General features: G+C 41.2%; 1 protein-coding gene across 1 annotated transcript in view; it reads right to left on the bottom strand.

Annotated features, from left to right (window-relative positions):
- pi4ka (phosphatidylinositol 4-kinase alpha) overlaps positions 1–19,108 on the bottom strand; it is a 44,282-nt gene extending 25,174 nt beyond the window's left edge. The window contains exons 1-19 of the mRNA XM_003225109.3: positions 18,907–19,108; positions 13,760–13,876; positions 13,325–13,418; positions 11,672–11,760; positions 11,266–11,338; positions 9,812–10,071; positions 9,465–9,531; positions 8,201–8,349; positions 7,506–7,571; positions 7,203–7,299; positions 6,510–6,701; positions 6,216–6,316; positions 5,626–5,755; positions 5,122–5,251; positions 4,911–5,006; positions 4,002–4,185; positions 3,313–3,416; positions 2,796–2,964; positions 1,311–1,361 (exon numbers count right to left, since the gene is read on the bottom strand). Of these exons, the coding sequence (XP_003225157.2) occupies positions 1,311–1,361; positions 2,796–2,964; positions 3,313–3,416; positions 4,002–4,185; positions 4,911–5,006; positions 5,122–5,251; positions 5,626–5,755; positions 6,216–6,316; positions 6,510–6,701; positions 7,203–7,299; positions 7,506–7,571; positions 8,201–8,349; positions 9,465–9,531; positions 9,812–10,071; positions 11,266–11,338; positions 11,672–11,760; positions 13,325–13,418; positions 13,760–13,876; positions 18,907–19,074 (2,337 nt within the window). The 5' untranslated portion in view covers positions 19,075–19,108. The remainder of the gene's footprint in view (positions 1–1,310; positions 1,362–2,795; positions 2,965–3,312; positions 3,417–4,001; positions 4,186–4,910; positions 5,007–5,121; positions 5,252–5,625; positions 5,756–6,215; positions 6,317–6,509; positions 6,702–7,202; positions 7,300–7,505; positions 7,572–8,200; positions 8,350–9,464; positions 9,532–9,811; positions 10,072–11,265; positions 11,339–11,671; positions 11,761–13,324; positions 13,419–13,759; positions 13,877–18,906) is intronic.

Raw genomic sequence — 19,108 nt, 5'->3', positions numbered from 1 at the left:
ATTTCCCCTAGGGAGATAACTCGAACCACCGAATACCATCAGAAGTGATTATGTCCTCAGGAGAATGTCAGGCAACTTCTTCACATTGGGGAATGTGGACTCAAAATTAAAACTGCAATCCTTTGTTAACATAATTGGGAATAAACTACAGTGAATTCAACTAGAATTTAAACCTGACTTGACACATACATGATTTCACTGCAAAGGCCCCTTGGTCCATGCAGCGTACTGTTGTCCAGCCAGATTTCTCCAGGGTCTTAAGCACAGAAGGGTCTATCCCATGACTTGCCACCCGGGACTCTTTTGTACTAGGCATAGTGTGGTTTCACGTGGCATGTTATGTGGGTAATGCACTTTCACACCCCTTGAACTGTTTGTAAGATTAAGGATTTTCATTTCGTTTTCCGGTAGCCAGATTTTGGCTGCACAGATATTCCTAGCTAAGCACATGATATATGTGTGTGTGTGTGTGTGTGTGTGTGTGTGTGTGTGTGTGTATGTATGTATGTATATGTATGTATGCTGAGTACATGAAGCAGCTCCTCGGACAAGCAGCATTTTATTTGTTTCCGAAACAAATCTCAATCCCTACAAGCAACCTCTAAAAAGTTAAAGCTGAACCGCACATACAATAGTAGCCAGGAGCTCATGATCACCATCAATTGTGCAAGAAAACTAAATATTTGGTTTACAGACCCCTTAATGTAACCATTAACTTCTGTGAAGGCTCATAACTGTATTTAGAGCGCCAAATGGCTGAAAAAAGAAATGCAGATCAGCGAGTCTCTGGAGAAACAATCAACAATCCTTGAAGTCAAGTATGTATTTTGAAACACAAAAGAAATAGCTCAAGTCTACATTAAACAAAATTACACACAAGATTAATTGGAGAATATAGATCTTGAACAAGCATATTATTAGACACTTCACGGCCATCTGGGACCTCCTGGAGGAGTTTGAATTATGGGACATATTTATTTCAAAGTGGAAGGGAAAATTACCAATAATCAACCCTACAAGCTTTTTGCTCTGTTGCTATGATACAGGATATTGTTTACTAATACATTACTTTCCGTTTCCAACCCAATATTTCCCTATCTGCTTGCCCCGGCTTTTTGTGCTACTCTTACACTAATGGGCTTTCCTCAATAGAACATGCTCTTAAGTATCTCCTAGACATTAATGATCTCTCTGAAGTGGAAGTATTCAAAGGCTGCTTGCGGCCAATGGACCACTACATTCAGCTATCACTCAAAACTGCCAGCTTTAGGCTACTTCAGGAAAGGAAACAATCTGGTTCAAGTACTCACCACCGCAATAACTGGAATCAGAACGCCCAGGTTCCCTGCACTGCTTGATGCCTAAGGAGGAAAAAATTGATGCTTGAAAAGCTGAAAACAGCTAGAGAAGATGTGCTGATTCTAAAAGTGAAATTAAGCCGTGATTCTTTGGACTCCTGCATTTCCTAACCGGGGGAATTGAGGAGTTGTACTTTGCTCCCATTTTAGCTATTGTGGACCCCGGGATTTGTAATTTGCTTTCTTTGTAATAAACCACTTTGAAACAGTGATTAATCCTTGGAGAAAAGAAAAAATCTGCCCATTTTCCCTCTTAAAATAAGGGGTGCCTTCCCAAAAGAACTGAAACACGATCCCTAAAGGGGATCTTGTTGTGGGAAACAACTGCCTTTCAGGCCAGTCTCTCAGTGGCACAAATGGGCAAAGGCTTATCATGGATACAGACGGTATACATAGGAAGTGGATCCCAACCCATCTAAACATCAGGGGAGGTAATTCAACTTTCTCCTAGTCCAATTTTGGGATTGGCAATGCAGACAGGGACTCTAGGAAGCTGCTTAATAACAACAACTTTTATGTGTTACCTGCCTCTTCTAACAGCTCAAGGCAGGACACAGAGCCAAGGCATACAATAAAATACATAAATCATAACACATCATTATAAAAACATACACCAAACGCAGGGTACAAAATCAACATACAGTGATAAGAGAATGTCAATTCAAAACTCATGATTCAGAGTGGACTGGGTCGGCGTGCCAGAAGATAGAGATCTTTAATTAGATCTCCCTGCTCCATTTAATGAACTTAGCACCTGATAGAAAGATCTGTTTAAGCTGCCTTAGTATCTAGTGGTTAACTTGAGCATGAGTGGAACTTGTATAAGACCAAGCAGCTCTTTCTCACAAGAGCCTTAGCCTTTGTCAGGCTTCTCATTCAGTGTTGTCTCCTCTGACTAGCAGGCAAATCAGCGACGATGCCAGTTTCAGCTATGCTTCCCCTTAAAAAAGGATCCTCCAGACCAAACTTACATACAGTACATACTGGTGTTTAGTTCCAGAACCCCTTATATATACTGTATTTCTCTGAAAAAAGGACCAGGTCTTAAATTTATTTTTATTCCAAAAGATGAATTGTGGTTTATTTTGAGAGGATGGCTTATTTTTTTCATGTCAACAATCTACATTTATTCAAATACAGTCATGCAATGATCTTCTTCTGGAACGTCATCATAAGGCCTATTCAACCTGTGGCCCTCCAGGTGTTTTGGACTTCAGTTTCTAGAATTCCTAGGCATTGGACAAGCTGACCAGGGCTTCTGAGAAATGGAGTTTCAAACAGTTGGAGAGCCACAGGTTGAAGAGACTAGGTCTAGATCTTCCAACACAACTCTATGGCCAACGTCCACTATCCAACACTTGTTTAACTGCACATGGGATTGGATTTAGCCTCAATAGCGTTCAGTGAAAGACACTGCTTTAATTTTTCTCGTTGTACCTTCAACGCTGGGCCTTTTTCACTTGCTCTTTCACTGGCTCGCTTCCCTTCGAGCCCAAGTTGCACAAACAGCTCCAGCAAGTTCATCAGCAGTTCGTCCACAAGATGCTCATCCTGTATATTTGCCGCAATGTTGGCCAGGGCATTAATAACGGCCAAGGAACAGTGTCTGAGGAGACAGAAATAAAGGCAATCATCAGCATCGGCCCCTCTGATTCTTAGGCATTTCCTGTTTTCATCTGAAGCAGAAGGCCAATCGCAATTTCCTCTAATGTGAACATTGGCACAATCACTTGCAAAGGCTATCAGAGGGAAAGCATTGAGAAATATCACCAAAGCAACACTAAGTTGCAAAGAGGAGCAAGAAGAATAAAAAGTCGTAAAAGTCCCCTGCAGGAACTTTGCAGGGTCCAACTGCTGCCTTTGGGAAAAACTCACAAAATTTCACAAGACAAGAAGGGTTTTTAAAAAAATTGATCCATCCATCACATTTAAACAGAGGCAACAATAAAATCACCTGTATCCGTGATCCTTATAGTCTTTTGTTGCAGAATAAACAATTGAACTTGCTTTCACACTGATCTGCTGAAACAGGTTCCATACTTCCTGGTAGATATATTGCTGGGGAGGGAAAGAAATGCCTAAATTAGCATCAAATACAAAAGTATATAATCAGGATCAATAGAAATAAAACAAGCTAGGAAATGAGGAGGGCCACTTGCAGGAAGGTATGCCTGCCCACTGACATAACCCCCTTCAAGCCAATTCTACTCAGAGTTTGGAAAAGTTGTTTTCCTGGACTGAAACTCTTAGAACACATGAGTAAAACCCAAGATCTGAGGGCCAAATCCATCCCTCCATGTTATTTCATGCAGCCCTCCAGATGCTGGACTCCAACTCCTGTATTTCTCATAATTAGACAGTATGACCAGAGCTGATGGGAGTTTAGATACATAACCTCTGGAAGGCTGCAGTTTGTTCTGTTTGGTCAGGAGAATGGAGTTTGGATTGTGATACAAGGCTTATGGATATGATACCTGACTTTAAAATGCCCTTTAACTTTCCCCAACTTCACTTGAAAGGCAAGGATTGAGCACCTCATCACACTAATTCTCACCCTCCCCATATGAACATTGCAAGGGACGCCCGTCTTTCCCTTCTCACATCTAGTTCTGGCTCTTGCTCAGCAATTTGCCTTTGTCTTACATTTCCTGTGATCACTAAGCATCCCAGCTGGTCGATGATGAGGACGTCCAGAGGAGAAGGTGGCTGGCAGAACTTCTGCTGCAGGATCTGGAGAATGGGCTCCATCACTTTGGGGGTGTCCCTCAGGGCCACGGCAATGTGCCCCAGCGCACGGATGGTGTGATCGGGGATGAGGTGGGCTTCCCTGAAGCAACAAAAGAGCATTTGCATCATCTGCAAAACCACAGGTGCATTTTTAACATATCTACTGCAAGGAACAGGAACAGACAGAGGAAACAATGTGATGATTACATTGGGGTAGGAGCTGCTTTGAGTCTCCTTTGTGGAGAGAAAAAGCAGGGTATAAAGAAACATAATAACAATTTTTTGGTTGTAGAACTTTTTTTTACTGAAATGGCATTAAAATAAAAATGTTAATTCACGTTGTGAAAGCAACTAATGGAGCAAATATGAGGTCTTGGGATGCCAGATTTTTATAAAAACACCATAAAATTTTTTAAAATATCTGACCTACAATTTTGCAACCATTCCAGATTTGTGAAATGACTATATTTAAAGGATTGAGATGGATTTCTGTCAGATAAACTGCTATAAGTTGCAATCCGGGAACTGGCAGTATCAGCATCCTCTGTAAAAGCACTTAGCCACAATATTTTAATGAAACAGAAGAAAATACTGCCTAGCAATGAGGCAAGTCTGAGATGCAAATCCTGTAAACATCTTGCTTATGGCTGTTTCAAAGATCCATGAGGGGCATCCAACTACTTTCATCAGGCTTCACAAAGACACAAAGACCCTATAAGACACCTTTTAGTCAAGTTTACTCACTACTTTCCAGAAAAAAGTAAGAACCCAACCAATCCTTACTCAATAGAGATAAATAATTGCCTTTCCATGCAGGTAACTTACTTATCACTCTCTTGTGAAATGTAGAGGCGGTTAGACAAGCTAGCCAAGAAGGCTTCAACAATGACTGGGTCTATAATTAGGCCAGCTTTCAAGCATCTGCAAGAAAGGCAAACAGAAGAAAACAATCAAGACACAAAAGTACCTCTGGCTCGTAAGTTGGCAATATTTGCCATAAGAAAAACCCTTCTACATAGATGGGATAAATGGATACCTGCAGATGTTATCTATTGCAATGTCCCGAAGTTGTTCGTACATGGAGGTCTGAGTCTTCTTGCCGGACATCAAGCTGACAGTGGACTCTGCATGCTCATTGGTGATGCTAATCTTGATGTCATTTCCTCCTGAAGGAAGTCAAAAGAGGGAACAGATAATCCAGAGAGAAAACATTTTGCTGGGTCTTTGAGGCTCCAATTGAACAAGGACTTTCAAAAGGAAACTGTGAAAGAGAAGACTATCCTAAGTGATATGGAACAGTGATGGTGACAGAGTACTTTAAAGCACCAGAGCAAGAACATGTGAGACCTAGGTTCAAATCTTCCCTGAGCCACAGCATTCTTCAGGTTACATTGGGACAATCACTCTCTCTCAGTCGTTCATTCTTAAATATTCATTCATACAATGCTGACTGGGGTTGCTAAAACATGCTGCAATAAAGAGAGACTAAACTAAACCAGGAAACAGCACAAAAGGCGACCTGGAAACAAAAGCGACATACCACTTTGGTACTGGTTGTGGTACTTGTAAAGTTTCACCAGGACTGGCGAAGGGATCACCAGGAAGTCTCTCAAGGAGGGTGTGACCGAATGCACCACCACCGGGAACCTCTCACACAAGCGGCCCAGACCCTGAGGACAAAGAAGGGCAGCATGACAAAAGCAGAATAGCCAAAGCACATTCCACAAGAAAGAACGAGTCTTTCTTTCTATTGACAGCAAATACTAGAGACACTAATTTGGTGTAACAAGGGATAATGCATCATACAGAACTATTGGCAAGATAATAACCTATATTGGTGGATGTTTCATGTGGATGGAGACTGACCCAACCTTCCTCGATAACAAATGGTACAAACAGAAGGTGTTTGACAGCACTATAGCTGCCATGGCTCAATGCTACACAACCAGGGGAGTTCTAGTTAAAGACGAGCATTAGCCTTCTTTGCTCAATAGGGTTGGTGCCTCGCCAAACTACAACTTTCAGAGTTACACAGCTTTAAGTATAGCAGTTAAATGGAGTCGAACTGCATTAATTCTACTGTGCAGGTGCACCCATTAAGACAAATGTCAAAAAAAATCCTTCACCGACCTGCAAGCAGCAGATGAGAAGAGGCAAGTGAGCAATGATGACTTTGCTGGAGGTCTTGGATTGCAGCTTTTCCGACAGCTTGATGCACAGATTTTCGGCTCCTTCGTAGCAAGCAAACAACAATGGAAAGAATTACAACCAAGCACATCCAAATGTCTGAATGACTCCCTCCATCCCCTTTCATCATGGAAGAATGGATGAAACCAAACCATGATATTGTTCTCTCCAGGAAATCAAGTCAAATGAATTGTGTATGAATTGGGAGTGGAAAGGAACTACCCTCAGCAAACATACCTTGTTCGTCTTTCACAGCCCACACCATGAGATCCACACAGGCAGCATTGGCTTGGCAGCGCAACTTCAGTGGGTTCAGCTCGTTGTGCAACCGGTCCACATCGTGGAGGAGCTTCTGGAGCTCAGCCTGGCTGCTGTTGAACTGCTCCAGGACAAAATCGTGGATTTCCTTCACAAATGAGTTGGGGAGATCTAGGAAAGGAAAGAGAAGGATCACAATTGACACCGTGGCCACATCTGAAGAGAAACAGAGCCAAGAAAGAAAATTATTAAAATGCAATTAAATAAAATGGCATCTTTTTGAAAACAAAAACGTTGCCTAAATGTCTGGACATAACTTTTAACTGGGCAAGTTTAAGTCGATTCAAACTGCAGTTGTGGAACAAATCTAAATCTGAGAGTACAGGATTATTATCTAGGCTTGTTCTAACCAACATTGTTCCCTATATTCAAACATAGTGAGGACCCGCCAAAGTCCTGACTATACATAATCAAACGTTGTGTGTTGTTTTATGCAGCAAGGTCTCTGGTTTATAATTCAATAATAATAATAATAATAATAATAATAAGAAGAAGAAGAAGAAGAAGAAGAAGATGATGATGATGGTCTATGACATCATGGGGGAAACCTATTGTCAATTTAATTCCCACACAATACTAACAAATTGAAAGCTAATGATCACAGTTACCCACCTTTCATGTAATACAGCGTGTCCCTCAGCATCTTGAACTGGGCTACATACAGAGGGTCGCTGAACATTTTGTAGAAAAGTTCTGCATGGGGATTTGCCTAAAAGGTGTATGGAAAAGAAAGGGGATTCTGGTTAATGATGAGATTCTGTATTGTTAATGCATTAAATAACTCTGAAAATGAAATATTTCTTGCATATTTTGGACACTAATCCTTCTGAGTAATCTTCACTAGTGCCTTTAAGAATCCAGTCTAAGACCCAAGTCTTTTAATTTACAACAGGCTGAAGTAAAAAGTTAACATACCTCAATCACCTCACTGACCACAGCATCTAAAGTTTTGAGAACAGAATCCCCAACAATTTGTTTCACCTAAATGACAAAAACAACATTTTAAACATTCCAGCAAAGCCTTGCTACAGAATGCAATCCATGACACAATCTTCAGAATGTTTTCCTTCACTAGGAAGTGGAAACATTTTCCTTGCAAATAGCATACAGCTTTTACGCCAGACCAGAAGAATCTATGTGAGTGCACCAATTATATTATCGCTCCAAACTCAGCAGAAAAAATGACCTAGCAGGTAGAAGTGCTCACTGCAGTGTAAAACACAGACTGAACATTAAAACAGTAATTTTGGAGAGGTGTTCTCACAGAAGGGGCAGTGTAAGAGACGCCTTCAAATCCCCTGTTGATTTATGGTGACCCCATAATCTTCATAGGGTTTAAATAGTACTGTGTCAAAGAACTCAGTCTACCTGCTAGTTTTAAGAACACTGAGTGGATTCAGGAGGAAAGAGGCAGCCCTTTAGTCCTTGCAACATGGAGACCATTTAAAGATCCTAGGGAGATCACACAGCATGATTCAATATGCTTTTAGTCCTTTAAGATTATCATTGCTGTTCTGAAAGGTTCTAAACTGCTTTTCCTGTACACTGCTGCAGGATCTTTGGACACAGGGCAGGATATCAGTACTTTGGTAAGATAAATACATACATACCATGTTGAGCAGCTGGCGGAGCATATCCAGGGGAATGCTGAACTCCTTGTTGCTAATGCCGTTAAAGAGTGGAGAGACAGAGAAGCTTGAACTGATAGTGGAGAAGTAATATTCCGGATCTACGGCACTCCCATCAGGTAGGTAGGACCCTATTTATTTTATAAAATAAGAACAGGAAGAAAATGTTACTGCATTATTTTAGCATATGCCTATGTACTCCACAGTTTATTTTATAAAATAAGAACAGAAAGAAAATGTTACTGCATTCTTTTAGCATATGCCTATGTACTCCACAGGACATTAAAAAGAAATGTATTCCCAGGCAAAAGCACACTTGGCTTTGAAAGCCAGCAGGCCTACTGAAGACATCAGCTATAGGGGCTTACTTGGTATCCAGGCTGCAATATTCCCACATTTATGCAGAATATCATCCTAGACTAGACCTGTATCTCACCTCAACCCAAATAGGAAAAGGATATGACAAAGGCTGACCTGGGAAAGCATCATTTGGTTAATTTCATGCAGAAATCCATTTTACAGTCAACACATATGACCCTAAGAAACTCCATGCCTTTCCAGGAGCCACCACTGGTTTATTTTCCCACATAAGTTACACATATTCTGCATTTTGCTTTATCATGTCCCTGTTCTTGATTTGCAAGCGTAAAAGGAAATTCAAAATCCCTCTGCTCTGCACTTTTTCTGACGTACAGCACAATGCATTCTTGTTTAAAATTACATTAATCTCCTCAACTATGTTTTCGCTACTACAATAAGCTCCTTGCAACCAAGCAACAAGAGGATAAAGGAATTTTTAAAAGCTTCTGCTTTAAAAGGGAGTCTGTTATCCTTTTTCGCTCCCAGTCATTTCAGCAAAAACACCTTCCATGTAAATATGCTTGGGACTACCCTAGTTCTACATGTACATGAACTGAATAATAATAATAATAATAATAATAATAATAATAATAATAATAATAATAATAATAATATAAATTTATTACCCGCCTCTCTCTGTGGCTCGAGGCAGGGTACAACATTATGAAAACAAGAGATAAAACACTATTAAAACGTATACACAGAGTTAAAATACAAGTTAAATAACTCTATAGCTCATCAGGGTTTACTCTCATGAAAGTGTGTGCTGGCTTATGTCTAAACATATGGAACATTTTAGCCATATCTTCATTTATTTAGAATCAGCTCCAAGTGTTCAAAGCCTTGATTGTACCTTAACAATACATACTGGAGAGCAAAACTATACCTTCAAAGTATTGTACAGCGGTTCCTCCAGGAGAACTGGGTGGAGGAACTCCGCGTTCTGGACTGACCTGAAACAAACAGAAATTATGGTCAACCCTTCACATTAGCAGGTCTGACCTTTGCGGGTTTTATTAAAATGTTCTTTCTAAGAATTTCTAAGTGCTCTAGTGCGACTCTATGGTCAACTTCTGGGTTCAGATTGTGAAGGCTGCGTTCTAAGTCTTCCCCTTATTCTATTCGAAATAAGAAATTACGTTCAATCCCAAGCATATCAGCCTGATAGTTAACAACCAGCCCACGGTTCTTAAATGTTGTTTCAGGCTGATTTCATTCCAAGAAGAAACAAACCTGTGTGATGCTGGACACACTGCTGGTCTTCCTCTTCAAAGATCCTTCTTGGCAGACAGTGAGCATGGAGTTAGGAAGTATGGAGCGGAAGTCGTTGAAAGAACGCCTTCGGATGCCATCCAGCTCACTGGGGGCTCGGAGGGAATGTGGAGTAATTTTGGGGAAAAGTTTCGACAGGAGAGATTCCTCAGAGTTGCTGTAGCGTCCAAACGCTCGCGAAATTCCAATCAGGCATGGCACGGCATATCGGCATAAGTATTCTGGAAAGCAAATGGAAGCGTTCATTTCTAAAATTCATTTTGTCCCAAGGGTAACAGCTGCATCTACTTTCTAAAAGCACTGTTGTTACTAGGCCCCAATTTGGATAGAACAGGAAACCAATTGTCTGCTATGTGCAAAAGCTGTGGCAAATTTTGGATGCAAATACTTCTGTGGCTACAAGGAGATATTTTGAAGAAGCCACCACTCTCCTTCACATATGAACTCTAAGAACTGTGTATTGTCTTGTTTGAACACAATGTTTCAGACTTATTGAGATCAAACCACAACTCTTGTCCTCATGAAGGAGAGTTTAAACCACAGTTGATGGTCAGATATATAACAATGAAATGTGATACCGAATTTCATCGCACAACAGTCACACTTCTATCCCTTTTAAAATAAAAAATCAGCCCCAAATGGCCTTGTGACTATTATGCCACTAACACAAAAATACCAAGTTTACCACCCAAAAATGGGGGTGTGACAATTATGTGGTGGTAACTATTATGCAATAAAATATGGTATGTTCAAAATCAGAAGTAGAGTCTCACTAATCCAAGCTAAACGGGCTGGCAGAAGCTTGGATAAACTAATATCTTGGATAATAAGGAGGGATTAAGGAAAAGCCTATTAAACATCAAATTAGGTTATGGTTTTACAAATTAAGCACAAAAACATCATGTTATACAACAAATTTGACAGAAAAAGTAGTTCAGTATGCAGTAATATTATGTTGTAATTACTGTATTTACGAATTTAGCACCAAAATATCATGATATCTTGAAAACATTGACTACAAAAATGGCTTGGATAATCCAGAAGCTTGGATAAGAGAGGCTTGGATAAGTGAGACTCTACTGTATATAATCTCTTTCTTATGGCCACAAATATAAAGAGAGAGTTAAAAGATTGTGACAAACCAAGGCTAATTGCAGTCTGTACATACAATAGGAATCAATTGTTTCCTGCTACATTTAAAGTGAATCATATATGAAGAGTATAAAGAAGAAGTAATATTAATCTCACTTGAAAATAACAAAACCCAGAACAATATTTTCCCCACATAAAGACTGACTGCTGTTCTGGTTATCTTGGATTGCAGCAGTACAAAGATAACAGGACAAAGAATGAGTAGATTTTTACATGAGCCATAATAAAAATAGCATCACATATCAAAAAAGCATATCCATTACCTTTGTCTTGGTTTGGTGGAGACTGGCACATTCCCAGCAGCACCTGCATCACTTGCAAAATTGCCTCGATAACCTACAATGTTCAAAACAGACATGTTAATATCTGCAGATGGAAACGAAGCAAGAAACATAATTGTATTGCCTGTATTAATTACTGTGGAAAAGACAGGCACACCCTATCAGAATATAATTATTTAAGCTACTGTCTTTTCGAAAGGTCAATTCTGCATCAAGAAATGTTTGAGGAGAGATTTTTTAAAAACTGGCACTGATATTCCAATTATGTAACTCGGTGATCATTTACACAACCCAGTACACAGAGATTACACTATCAGAATGCTTAACAAGTCTAGAGAAGCATTTTAACCAATTGGGATCCATGCTCCTTTTTTCCAATTAATTTTACCTGTTCTCTTAAAGTTGCATCCCTGTAAGCCACATCTGACAACAATGTCACCAAGCAGAAGCTGAAGTTTTCTGCAATCGGAAGCATACCTGCAAATATAAAGGGATGATGTCCATTCTTTTGATACATCAAAATAAACTATTACAGTATTATTATTATTATTATTATTATTATTATTATTATTATTATTATATTATTATTATTATTATTATTATTATTGACACAAAGACATAGTATGACACAGCAAACGAGATATATATGCTGGATTTCATATCACAAAACCACAAGTTGAACACTTCCCTATTATTATTATTATTATTATTATTATTATTAATACCCCACTTTTTCTCTCCACAAATAAAACTCAGCAAACGAAAGTTTGGACTATGTGATTTGATAAGCCACATTATCTTATCTTAGAGACAGTTGTGGAAGAGGTGGGGGAAGCAAAAGAGCAAGGAATGATTGTGCAGTCACAAAGTTTATTCTCAGTTCAATAGCAAAATTGTTACAATGGAACCAGGCCTAAATGTCTTCAGTATCTGATGGCATAGCCTATAAAGGTATATCAGACCATATTTCTATTCTATCAATAAGACATTCAGTTTTATCATACTTATGTACTGTATTATTATAACTGTCTTATTTAACTTACTACATAGAGTTTTATTAAGTTATATCAAGCTTTGTTGCTTGATTTGGTATGGCGATGTGGCCTACGGGCTAATCAATAAAATTTATTTATTTATTTACATCCATAAGACATGCTTCCTTTAGACATTCTCTCAGGTGTGTAAGAGTTACTCATTCATGTGCACTCTCTGGGAAACTCAACCCGTTACACAAACATTTGCCATGAGACCAGGGAACTGAATCTTACTCACATAATGGGGAACAGCCTCCATCCACCAGGGGTTTGGTCAGAGAAGTAGTTCCCCTTAGGGCAGTGGTTCTCAACATGTGGGTCCCCAGTTTACCAGCTGTTAGGATTTCTGGAAGTTGAAGGCCAAAACATCTGGGGACCCCCAAGTTGAGAACCACTGCCATAAGGGAATGTGAGCAATCGGTTTGAAAGCATATGAGAAAGTCAATCTTGCTGAAGCTCAGCTGCTCTGGCCAATGCCTGGATGTATGGCTACCCTCAGATTCTGTCATCTTGAGATCCATGTAAGAAAGAGTGGATATCAAGATAACAAATTAAATAACTAAGGAACCTGTATGTTAAAGAACAGTCAAAGCGAGATGACCACTCAACATGAATCACTCAACTGCATTAACACCACATAATAAGAAAACAGAATTGAGAACTTTCACTTCCTCTTGGGCTGTAATTCCTATATCTTCTTGCCAGGGTCTAAGCCGAACTGAGTTCAAGAGCACTGTCTTCTACGTAGATCCATATAGGCTCACACATTTATGACTAAACCCAGTGTCGGTCCCAGCTAGTGTCAGCCCACTAAAGCAATGGCATCAATACTAGTGATGACTAAGTTTATTCTAATTGAAAATGGCACTGGATTCATCCCTTAGGATTTATCTCGATTCCAATTTGTGTCCTTGAGTTGAGACTAACAACTGGATTCAAGCCACAGGCCTTTGGTTACAGAAATGTCCTGAAACCTACACCCGGATGCAAATAAACTGAAACATCACCTCGGCTTTTCCGCGAATTGCTTTCTTCTATCCATTGCACTTTAGGAATGCCTCTCAAGAGCCGGAGAAGATAGGGAACCAGAGTATCTTTATGCTGGAATGAAAACAGGACATTTTGAAACAACAAGTCTGTCCCTATCCACTGCTGTTGGTGTCCTATGATGCATCTCCACAATTCACTAACAGGATTTCTTAGCATATCTTCTGTGTAGCTAAACATATGTAAAGCTACATCACATGCAGTATGATAGAAGATTCTGAATTGTGAGTTAGGCATCGGCTAACTTCCAGAGAACTTGGTGAATACAATAGAAAAATGACACTAGTGCCTGACCCATTGAGGGAAATTGCCAGTCCACCACATTGGGATACCTTGAGAAGCACCAGAGGATACATCTTAGATTAAGAAGTGTTAGATTGAAAAGAAAACTGTACCTGCAGGTCGGACTCAATGAGAAAAATTCCCAAGGCAAGTACAGCATCTCTGCGTCGTTCATCCAGCTGATAGACCCCATGGATATCTACTGGGCACATGCAAAGTAGTTTCTGTACCTAAACATGAAAGAGGGGGGAAGAAATTATATGATAACTGTTGCAAAAAGAAACTTCCAAACATCTGTCAACAACCTCTACCACAATAGTATATGTTAAGAGTAAGAAAGACTCAAACGATTCTGTCCATCACTCTGCCAAAGACAGTATCCTCCATAATAAAGATTTCCAAAGAAAATCTTTATTGGAAACAGTTTTCTCCTGTTTGTCAACCCGGGGGGGGGGGGGGGGGGGGAATCAAGACATTTCTTTGCATTTGTCATTCAAAATAGGCCTGTTCCATTTGGTGACACGTCTTTCCATGCTACACCAGAATAAGGCACCTAAAAGCAACAACACGACGGTCTCATTAACCAGCCCAGCATTATCCAAAGAAAAAGTCAAGTTTCCTTCCAGCTGTGAAACTTTCAAACAGACACAGGAAGAAGCAGAAAACTTCCATTTGCAAATGCTCCTTTCACAAACGTGCCGAGCTTGCCAACTAACCAGAGCTTTCATGTTTATTTCCTTCCTTCATTTATTTAGGACAGGAACCTTGTTCATAATAACATAAAACAAGAAAGCATCTTGGAGCACCCTTAAGGCTGACAAGTTTTATTTTAACATGAGCTTAATTGGCTGACAATCCATGTCCTCAGGGAGATCATACTCCATGAAAGCTCATGCTAAATTAAGTCCAGTCCTAAAGGTGCCACAAGACTCTTTGTTTTGCCAGGACAGATTAACATGGCCATGCCACTGAAAATTACAAGATGAAATATCAATAAGCATGCTATTTGCATAAAGTAGATCTGAATGATCCATTTCAGTAGTTCCCAACCTTGGCTTTCCGGATATTTTGAATCATTTGCTGTGGTTGGCTCTTATATATTAGTGCACTGAGGCATCCAGTTTAGGAACACACTTTAAAGATACTGAGGGACTGAACTCTGGCCTTAAAATTGATATAGCACCTTGGAGAGCTCCTTCAACAGTCAATCTAAAACCTGGTCACCTCAATAACATTTGAGCAGTGGTTCCCAGCCTTTGGGCCTCCAGTTGTTTTGGACTTCAACTCCCAGAAATCTGTTAGGAATTGTGGGAATTGAAGTCCAAAACACCTGAAGGCCCAAAGGTTGGGAACCACTGCATTAGAACCACTAACGGACACTGTTTTGGACTTTAGTAAACAGAAACATCTGGCCAGTAACCATGTTGGCTGGAGCTCCTGAGAGCTAAAGTCCAAAACATCCAGCAAGGGATACTCAGCGGTGGCTTTGCAAGTTCTTTTATCTGAAGCATCCCACAAGCTTAAGGTCGTCTCAATTCATAATAGTAGCAAAATTACAATTACGAAGTAGCAACGAAACTAATTTTATGGTTGGGGGCCAAGGCATTTGGAAGGTTGAGCACTGCTGTTGTAGAGCAATCTGGGGGGAGTTGAAAGCTATAATTTTATTAGCACCATTCAAAATGACACAAAAATCTAAGCAATGTAAGCAGGAGCAATGGAAAAAATACAAGAACTAAGCAATGCCGTCTGCACTTCAGACCCAGTCTAAAGATTGTAGCTTGGATGAATGAGTCACTGCTAGTTGCTGGAGGCATTGGGCTACCCCTTGCATTCTAGAAGAGAGCAAGAATGGCTGACAACACTTTCAAAAACACAATCATTTCTGAATTATTTGGAAACATTCTGGATGTTTGTACATCCTAGAATACATTTTATTGGTTTACAAAGACAAAGATTCTGGAAATTGTACTCCAAACTCATGTTTTCCAATCTCTGCCTGGAACCCATGACCCGGGTGCTGGGCAAGTTGCCCTCCGTGAACTGCTTACTCATGTAATCTCATGATTGAGAGCCAGTGTTGCGTATAGTGGTTTGAATAATGGATTAAAAGCGTGGGAGATCAGAGTATAAATCCCCATTCCATCATGGAAACCTATCAGGTGGCCTTAAATAAACCACACTCTCTCAGCTTCAGAAGAAGGCAAGGCCAAACCCCCTCTGAAGAAATCCCTTTTCTAGAAATGACTTGAAGGCACACAACAACAAATACCATTATTAGCTAGGGGTCATTGTGATGTGGCAAGCTACAAATCTGAGTGGAAAATGCAGACCAATTGGCTCTCTCCTACTGAAAAGCCTTCAGATTGAGAAGATGCTTGGTACATGCACTGGGACCTTATCACAAGAAAATACTCTACCTAACTTACCAACAGACAAACAATGTAGCTCGTTGCATGTTGACACAGATACAAGTCCCACGGGGATAAATGGTGCTTGCCCTCAGGGAAAGGATTTCAGCCTTAATATCAACATCCTTCAAGTTACCAAACTAGCTGTAGATGGGCTAATGCTTTCCATGTGCACATAAATTACGAAAGCATGCCCTGTTTCTCAACAAGGTTGGTGCCTGCTGCTCTTAATCTTCACAAGTAAACAACTTTACCTGCCAAATTGAAGCATTAAGCTCTTTACTCTCACCCAATGTTCAGAAGACTGGCACTGTGCTGTACACAAAAACAAAGCATGTCCTCTTACAAAGCAATGTATTTTTTTAATGATAAAGGGACTGACAGTACAATCCTATGCAAGCTGACTTGAAGTACACCTCAGTGGATCCACTGGCCATATTGGCAAGTTGAAAAGAACAGGGTTAGAGGCTTAATTTCTCTAATATGTTGAGAAACCTACATGGGATTTAGTTATAAACTAGTCTAAGTTGCAGTTTTGATTTCAATAGGACTAAAGCAAGGCCTACTATATTGCACCAGGCATATAGAATAAGGCTATGTATATTTACTAAGAAGTAACTCCTACCGGATTCAGTGGACTTTTGAGTAAACATGCAAAGACTCTTTCTGTGTGGCTAGTATTAACTGAGTAAGAGCTGGACTAATGGGCATTGGGCCACAAACATCCATCAGCATGCCTAATAGTCACATTGTTCATATATTTATATAGAAATTTTCGTAGCCAAATGCCTCCTTCTGGTGATTATGCCACTGTTATTGTGTGCTTTTCAAGAAGTTCCCGACAATGCAAAAAACACAAGGAAAAAAAATGATACACAAAAATACTACCAACAATCAAATAATAAAAAACCAATCCAACATTTGGAATCTTAACAATCATTATGCCATTATCGTGCAAAAGGGAAACCAGGTCTCAGGGTTATTATTAGAAATGTTATGTAATAGCAGCAATTTTGTTATTTCTTCACAGAGGAAATGATGAGAAGATATTCTTAGTAAGACTAAGACCAAACAACCACAAAACCAAAAAGAACCCTGAGGCAAAGTAATCCGAATTGTTGATGGAATGCTAGTAATATTAAAATGTTAATAACAATAATAATAATCAGAAGTGGTGGCTGAGACAGTGAGCCCTTTTGCTGAGAGTCCAAGGTACCCCAAGCTTTGCTTCCAGCCCAAAAGGATAAATTAATAAAAATTATGGTACGAAATGACCTTCAGGATCTGTCATTGAGGTGTCAATGAGATATAAATGAAGGCAATGCTTAGATTCGTCTGCAGGAAAGCCCAGGAAATTGATGCAAATATTATTCCAAATAGAAAATCCTTCTGGATCCCAGCACCTTGGAGAAGGGATGCTTGGGGAATATCATCACTGTCCAAAAAAGACGGTTGGACAGCACTTAAAACGGCACTGGCTCAAGGCTATGTGATGCTAGGAGTTGTAGTTTGACAAGGTCTTTCCTCACCGAGGGCTGAGGTCTCGCCAAACTACCCATCCCAGGATTCCAGTGAAAGGAGGAATGTCCACTGTGGAAGAAATATCGTTCGTCCCCACTTGAACTGCCATGCCTCAAGGCTATGTGCTCCTGGGAGTTGTAGTTTGGTGAGGCCCTCTTTGATAGAGATGGCCAAAGCCAGGGTGAAACAACAACTCCCTGGATCCCACAGTATTGAGCCACAGCAGTGATGCCGTTGAATTAATGTGGCTGGACACCACTTGAACTGCTAAGGCTCTTTACGGTGGGAGGCTGGGAGTTGTAGTTTGACAAGGTATTTTGTGGAAGAGGGCTGGAGCCTCACCAAACGGCACATCCTAGGGTTCCAGGGCAGTGACAGGAGGCCGGAATGCAGGTGGACCCCATTTGAGCTGCCATGCCTCAAGGCTACAGGCTTCTGGGAGTTGCAGTTTGGTGAGGCCTTCACCATCTTTGACAGCGAAGGCCAAAGCCAGGGTGAAACAACAACTCCCTGGATCTCACAGCATTGAGCCACGGCAGTGATACTGTCAAATTAATGCGGTTGGACACCACTCAGACTGCCAAGGCTCTTTACGGTGGGAGGCTGGAAGTTGTAGTTTGACAAGGTCTTTTGTTGAAGAGGGCTGAGGTCCCACCAAATGATACATCCCAAGAGAATGAATTCAGCTGGACTGCATTCGGGCTGCCATGCCTCAAGGCTATGGCTTCCTGGGAGTTGCAGTTTGGTGAGGCCTTCACCATCTTTGATAGAGATGGCCAAAGCCAGGGTGAAACAATAACTCCCTGGATCCCACAGTATTGAGCCACAGCAGTGATGCTGTTGAATTAATGCAGCTGGACACCACTTGAACTGCCAAGGCTGTTTACGGTGGGAGGCTGGGAGTTGTAGTTTGACAAGGTCTTTCGTGGAAGAGGGCTGGAGTATTGCCAAACAACACATCCCAGAAGAATGAATGCAGCTGGACTGCATTCGGACTGCCATGCCTCAAGGCTATGGGTTCCTGGGAGTTGTAGTTTGGTGAGGCCCTCGCCCTCTTTGACAGCCAAAACCAAGGTGAAACAACACTCTGGGATCCCTTAGCATTGAGCCTTGGCGGTTGCAGCGTCGAATGAACGCCGTTGGATAACACTGGAACTGTCAAGGCGGTGGAGTCCTGGGATGTGCAGTTTGGTGAGGCGCCAAAGCAGGCTGGAGGCCTTGTCAAAGGGCAGCTTCTTGGGAGGCTTGTCGGCCTTGCCTGAGGGCCGAGCCCGCGCAGGTGCCACCTGTCAAACGCCTCAGGAGGCCGGCGGGCAGTTTCCCCTCACCTTCTCGAGCGGCGCGGGTCTCTGGACGGCCAGGGAGCGGGCCAGCGCCAGCACCGTGTTGAAGTAGAAGCCCCGCGAGGCCCCCGGGCTGCTGGGCTTCTCCAAGCGGGCCGCCGTCACCGCCGCCGCCGTCGCGGCCGCCGCCGTGGCCACAGCCAGCGCCGACATCTTGGGCGGGAGAGCCGAGCCAGCCCAGGTCCGC

Source organism: Anolis carolinensis, chromosome X (genome assembly GCF_035594765.1).
Source record: "Anolis carolinensis isolate JA03-04 chromosome X, rAnoCar3.1.pri, whole genome shotgun sequence".
In the NCBI taxonomy this organism is placed as follows: Eukaryota; Metazoa; Chordata; class Lepidosauria; order Squamata; family Dactyloidae; genus Anolis; species Anolis carolinensis.
The sequence above is the reverse complement of the archived record's forward strand: the minus strand, read 5'-3'. Positions and strand labels throughout refer to the sequence as shown.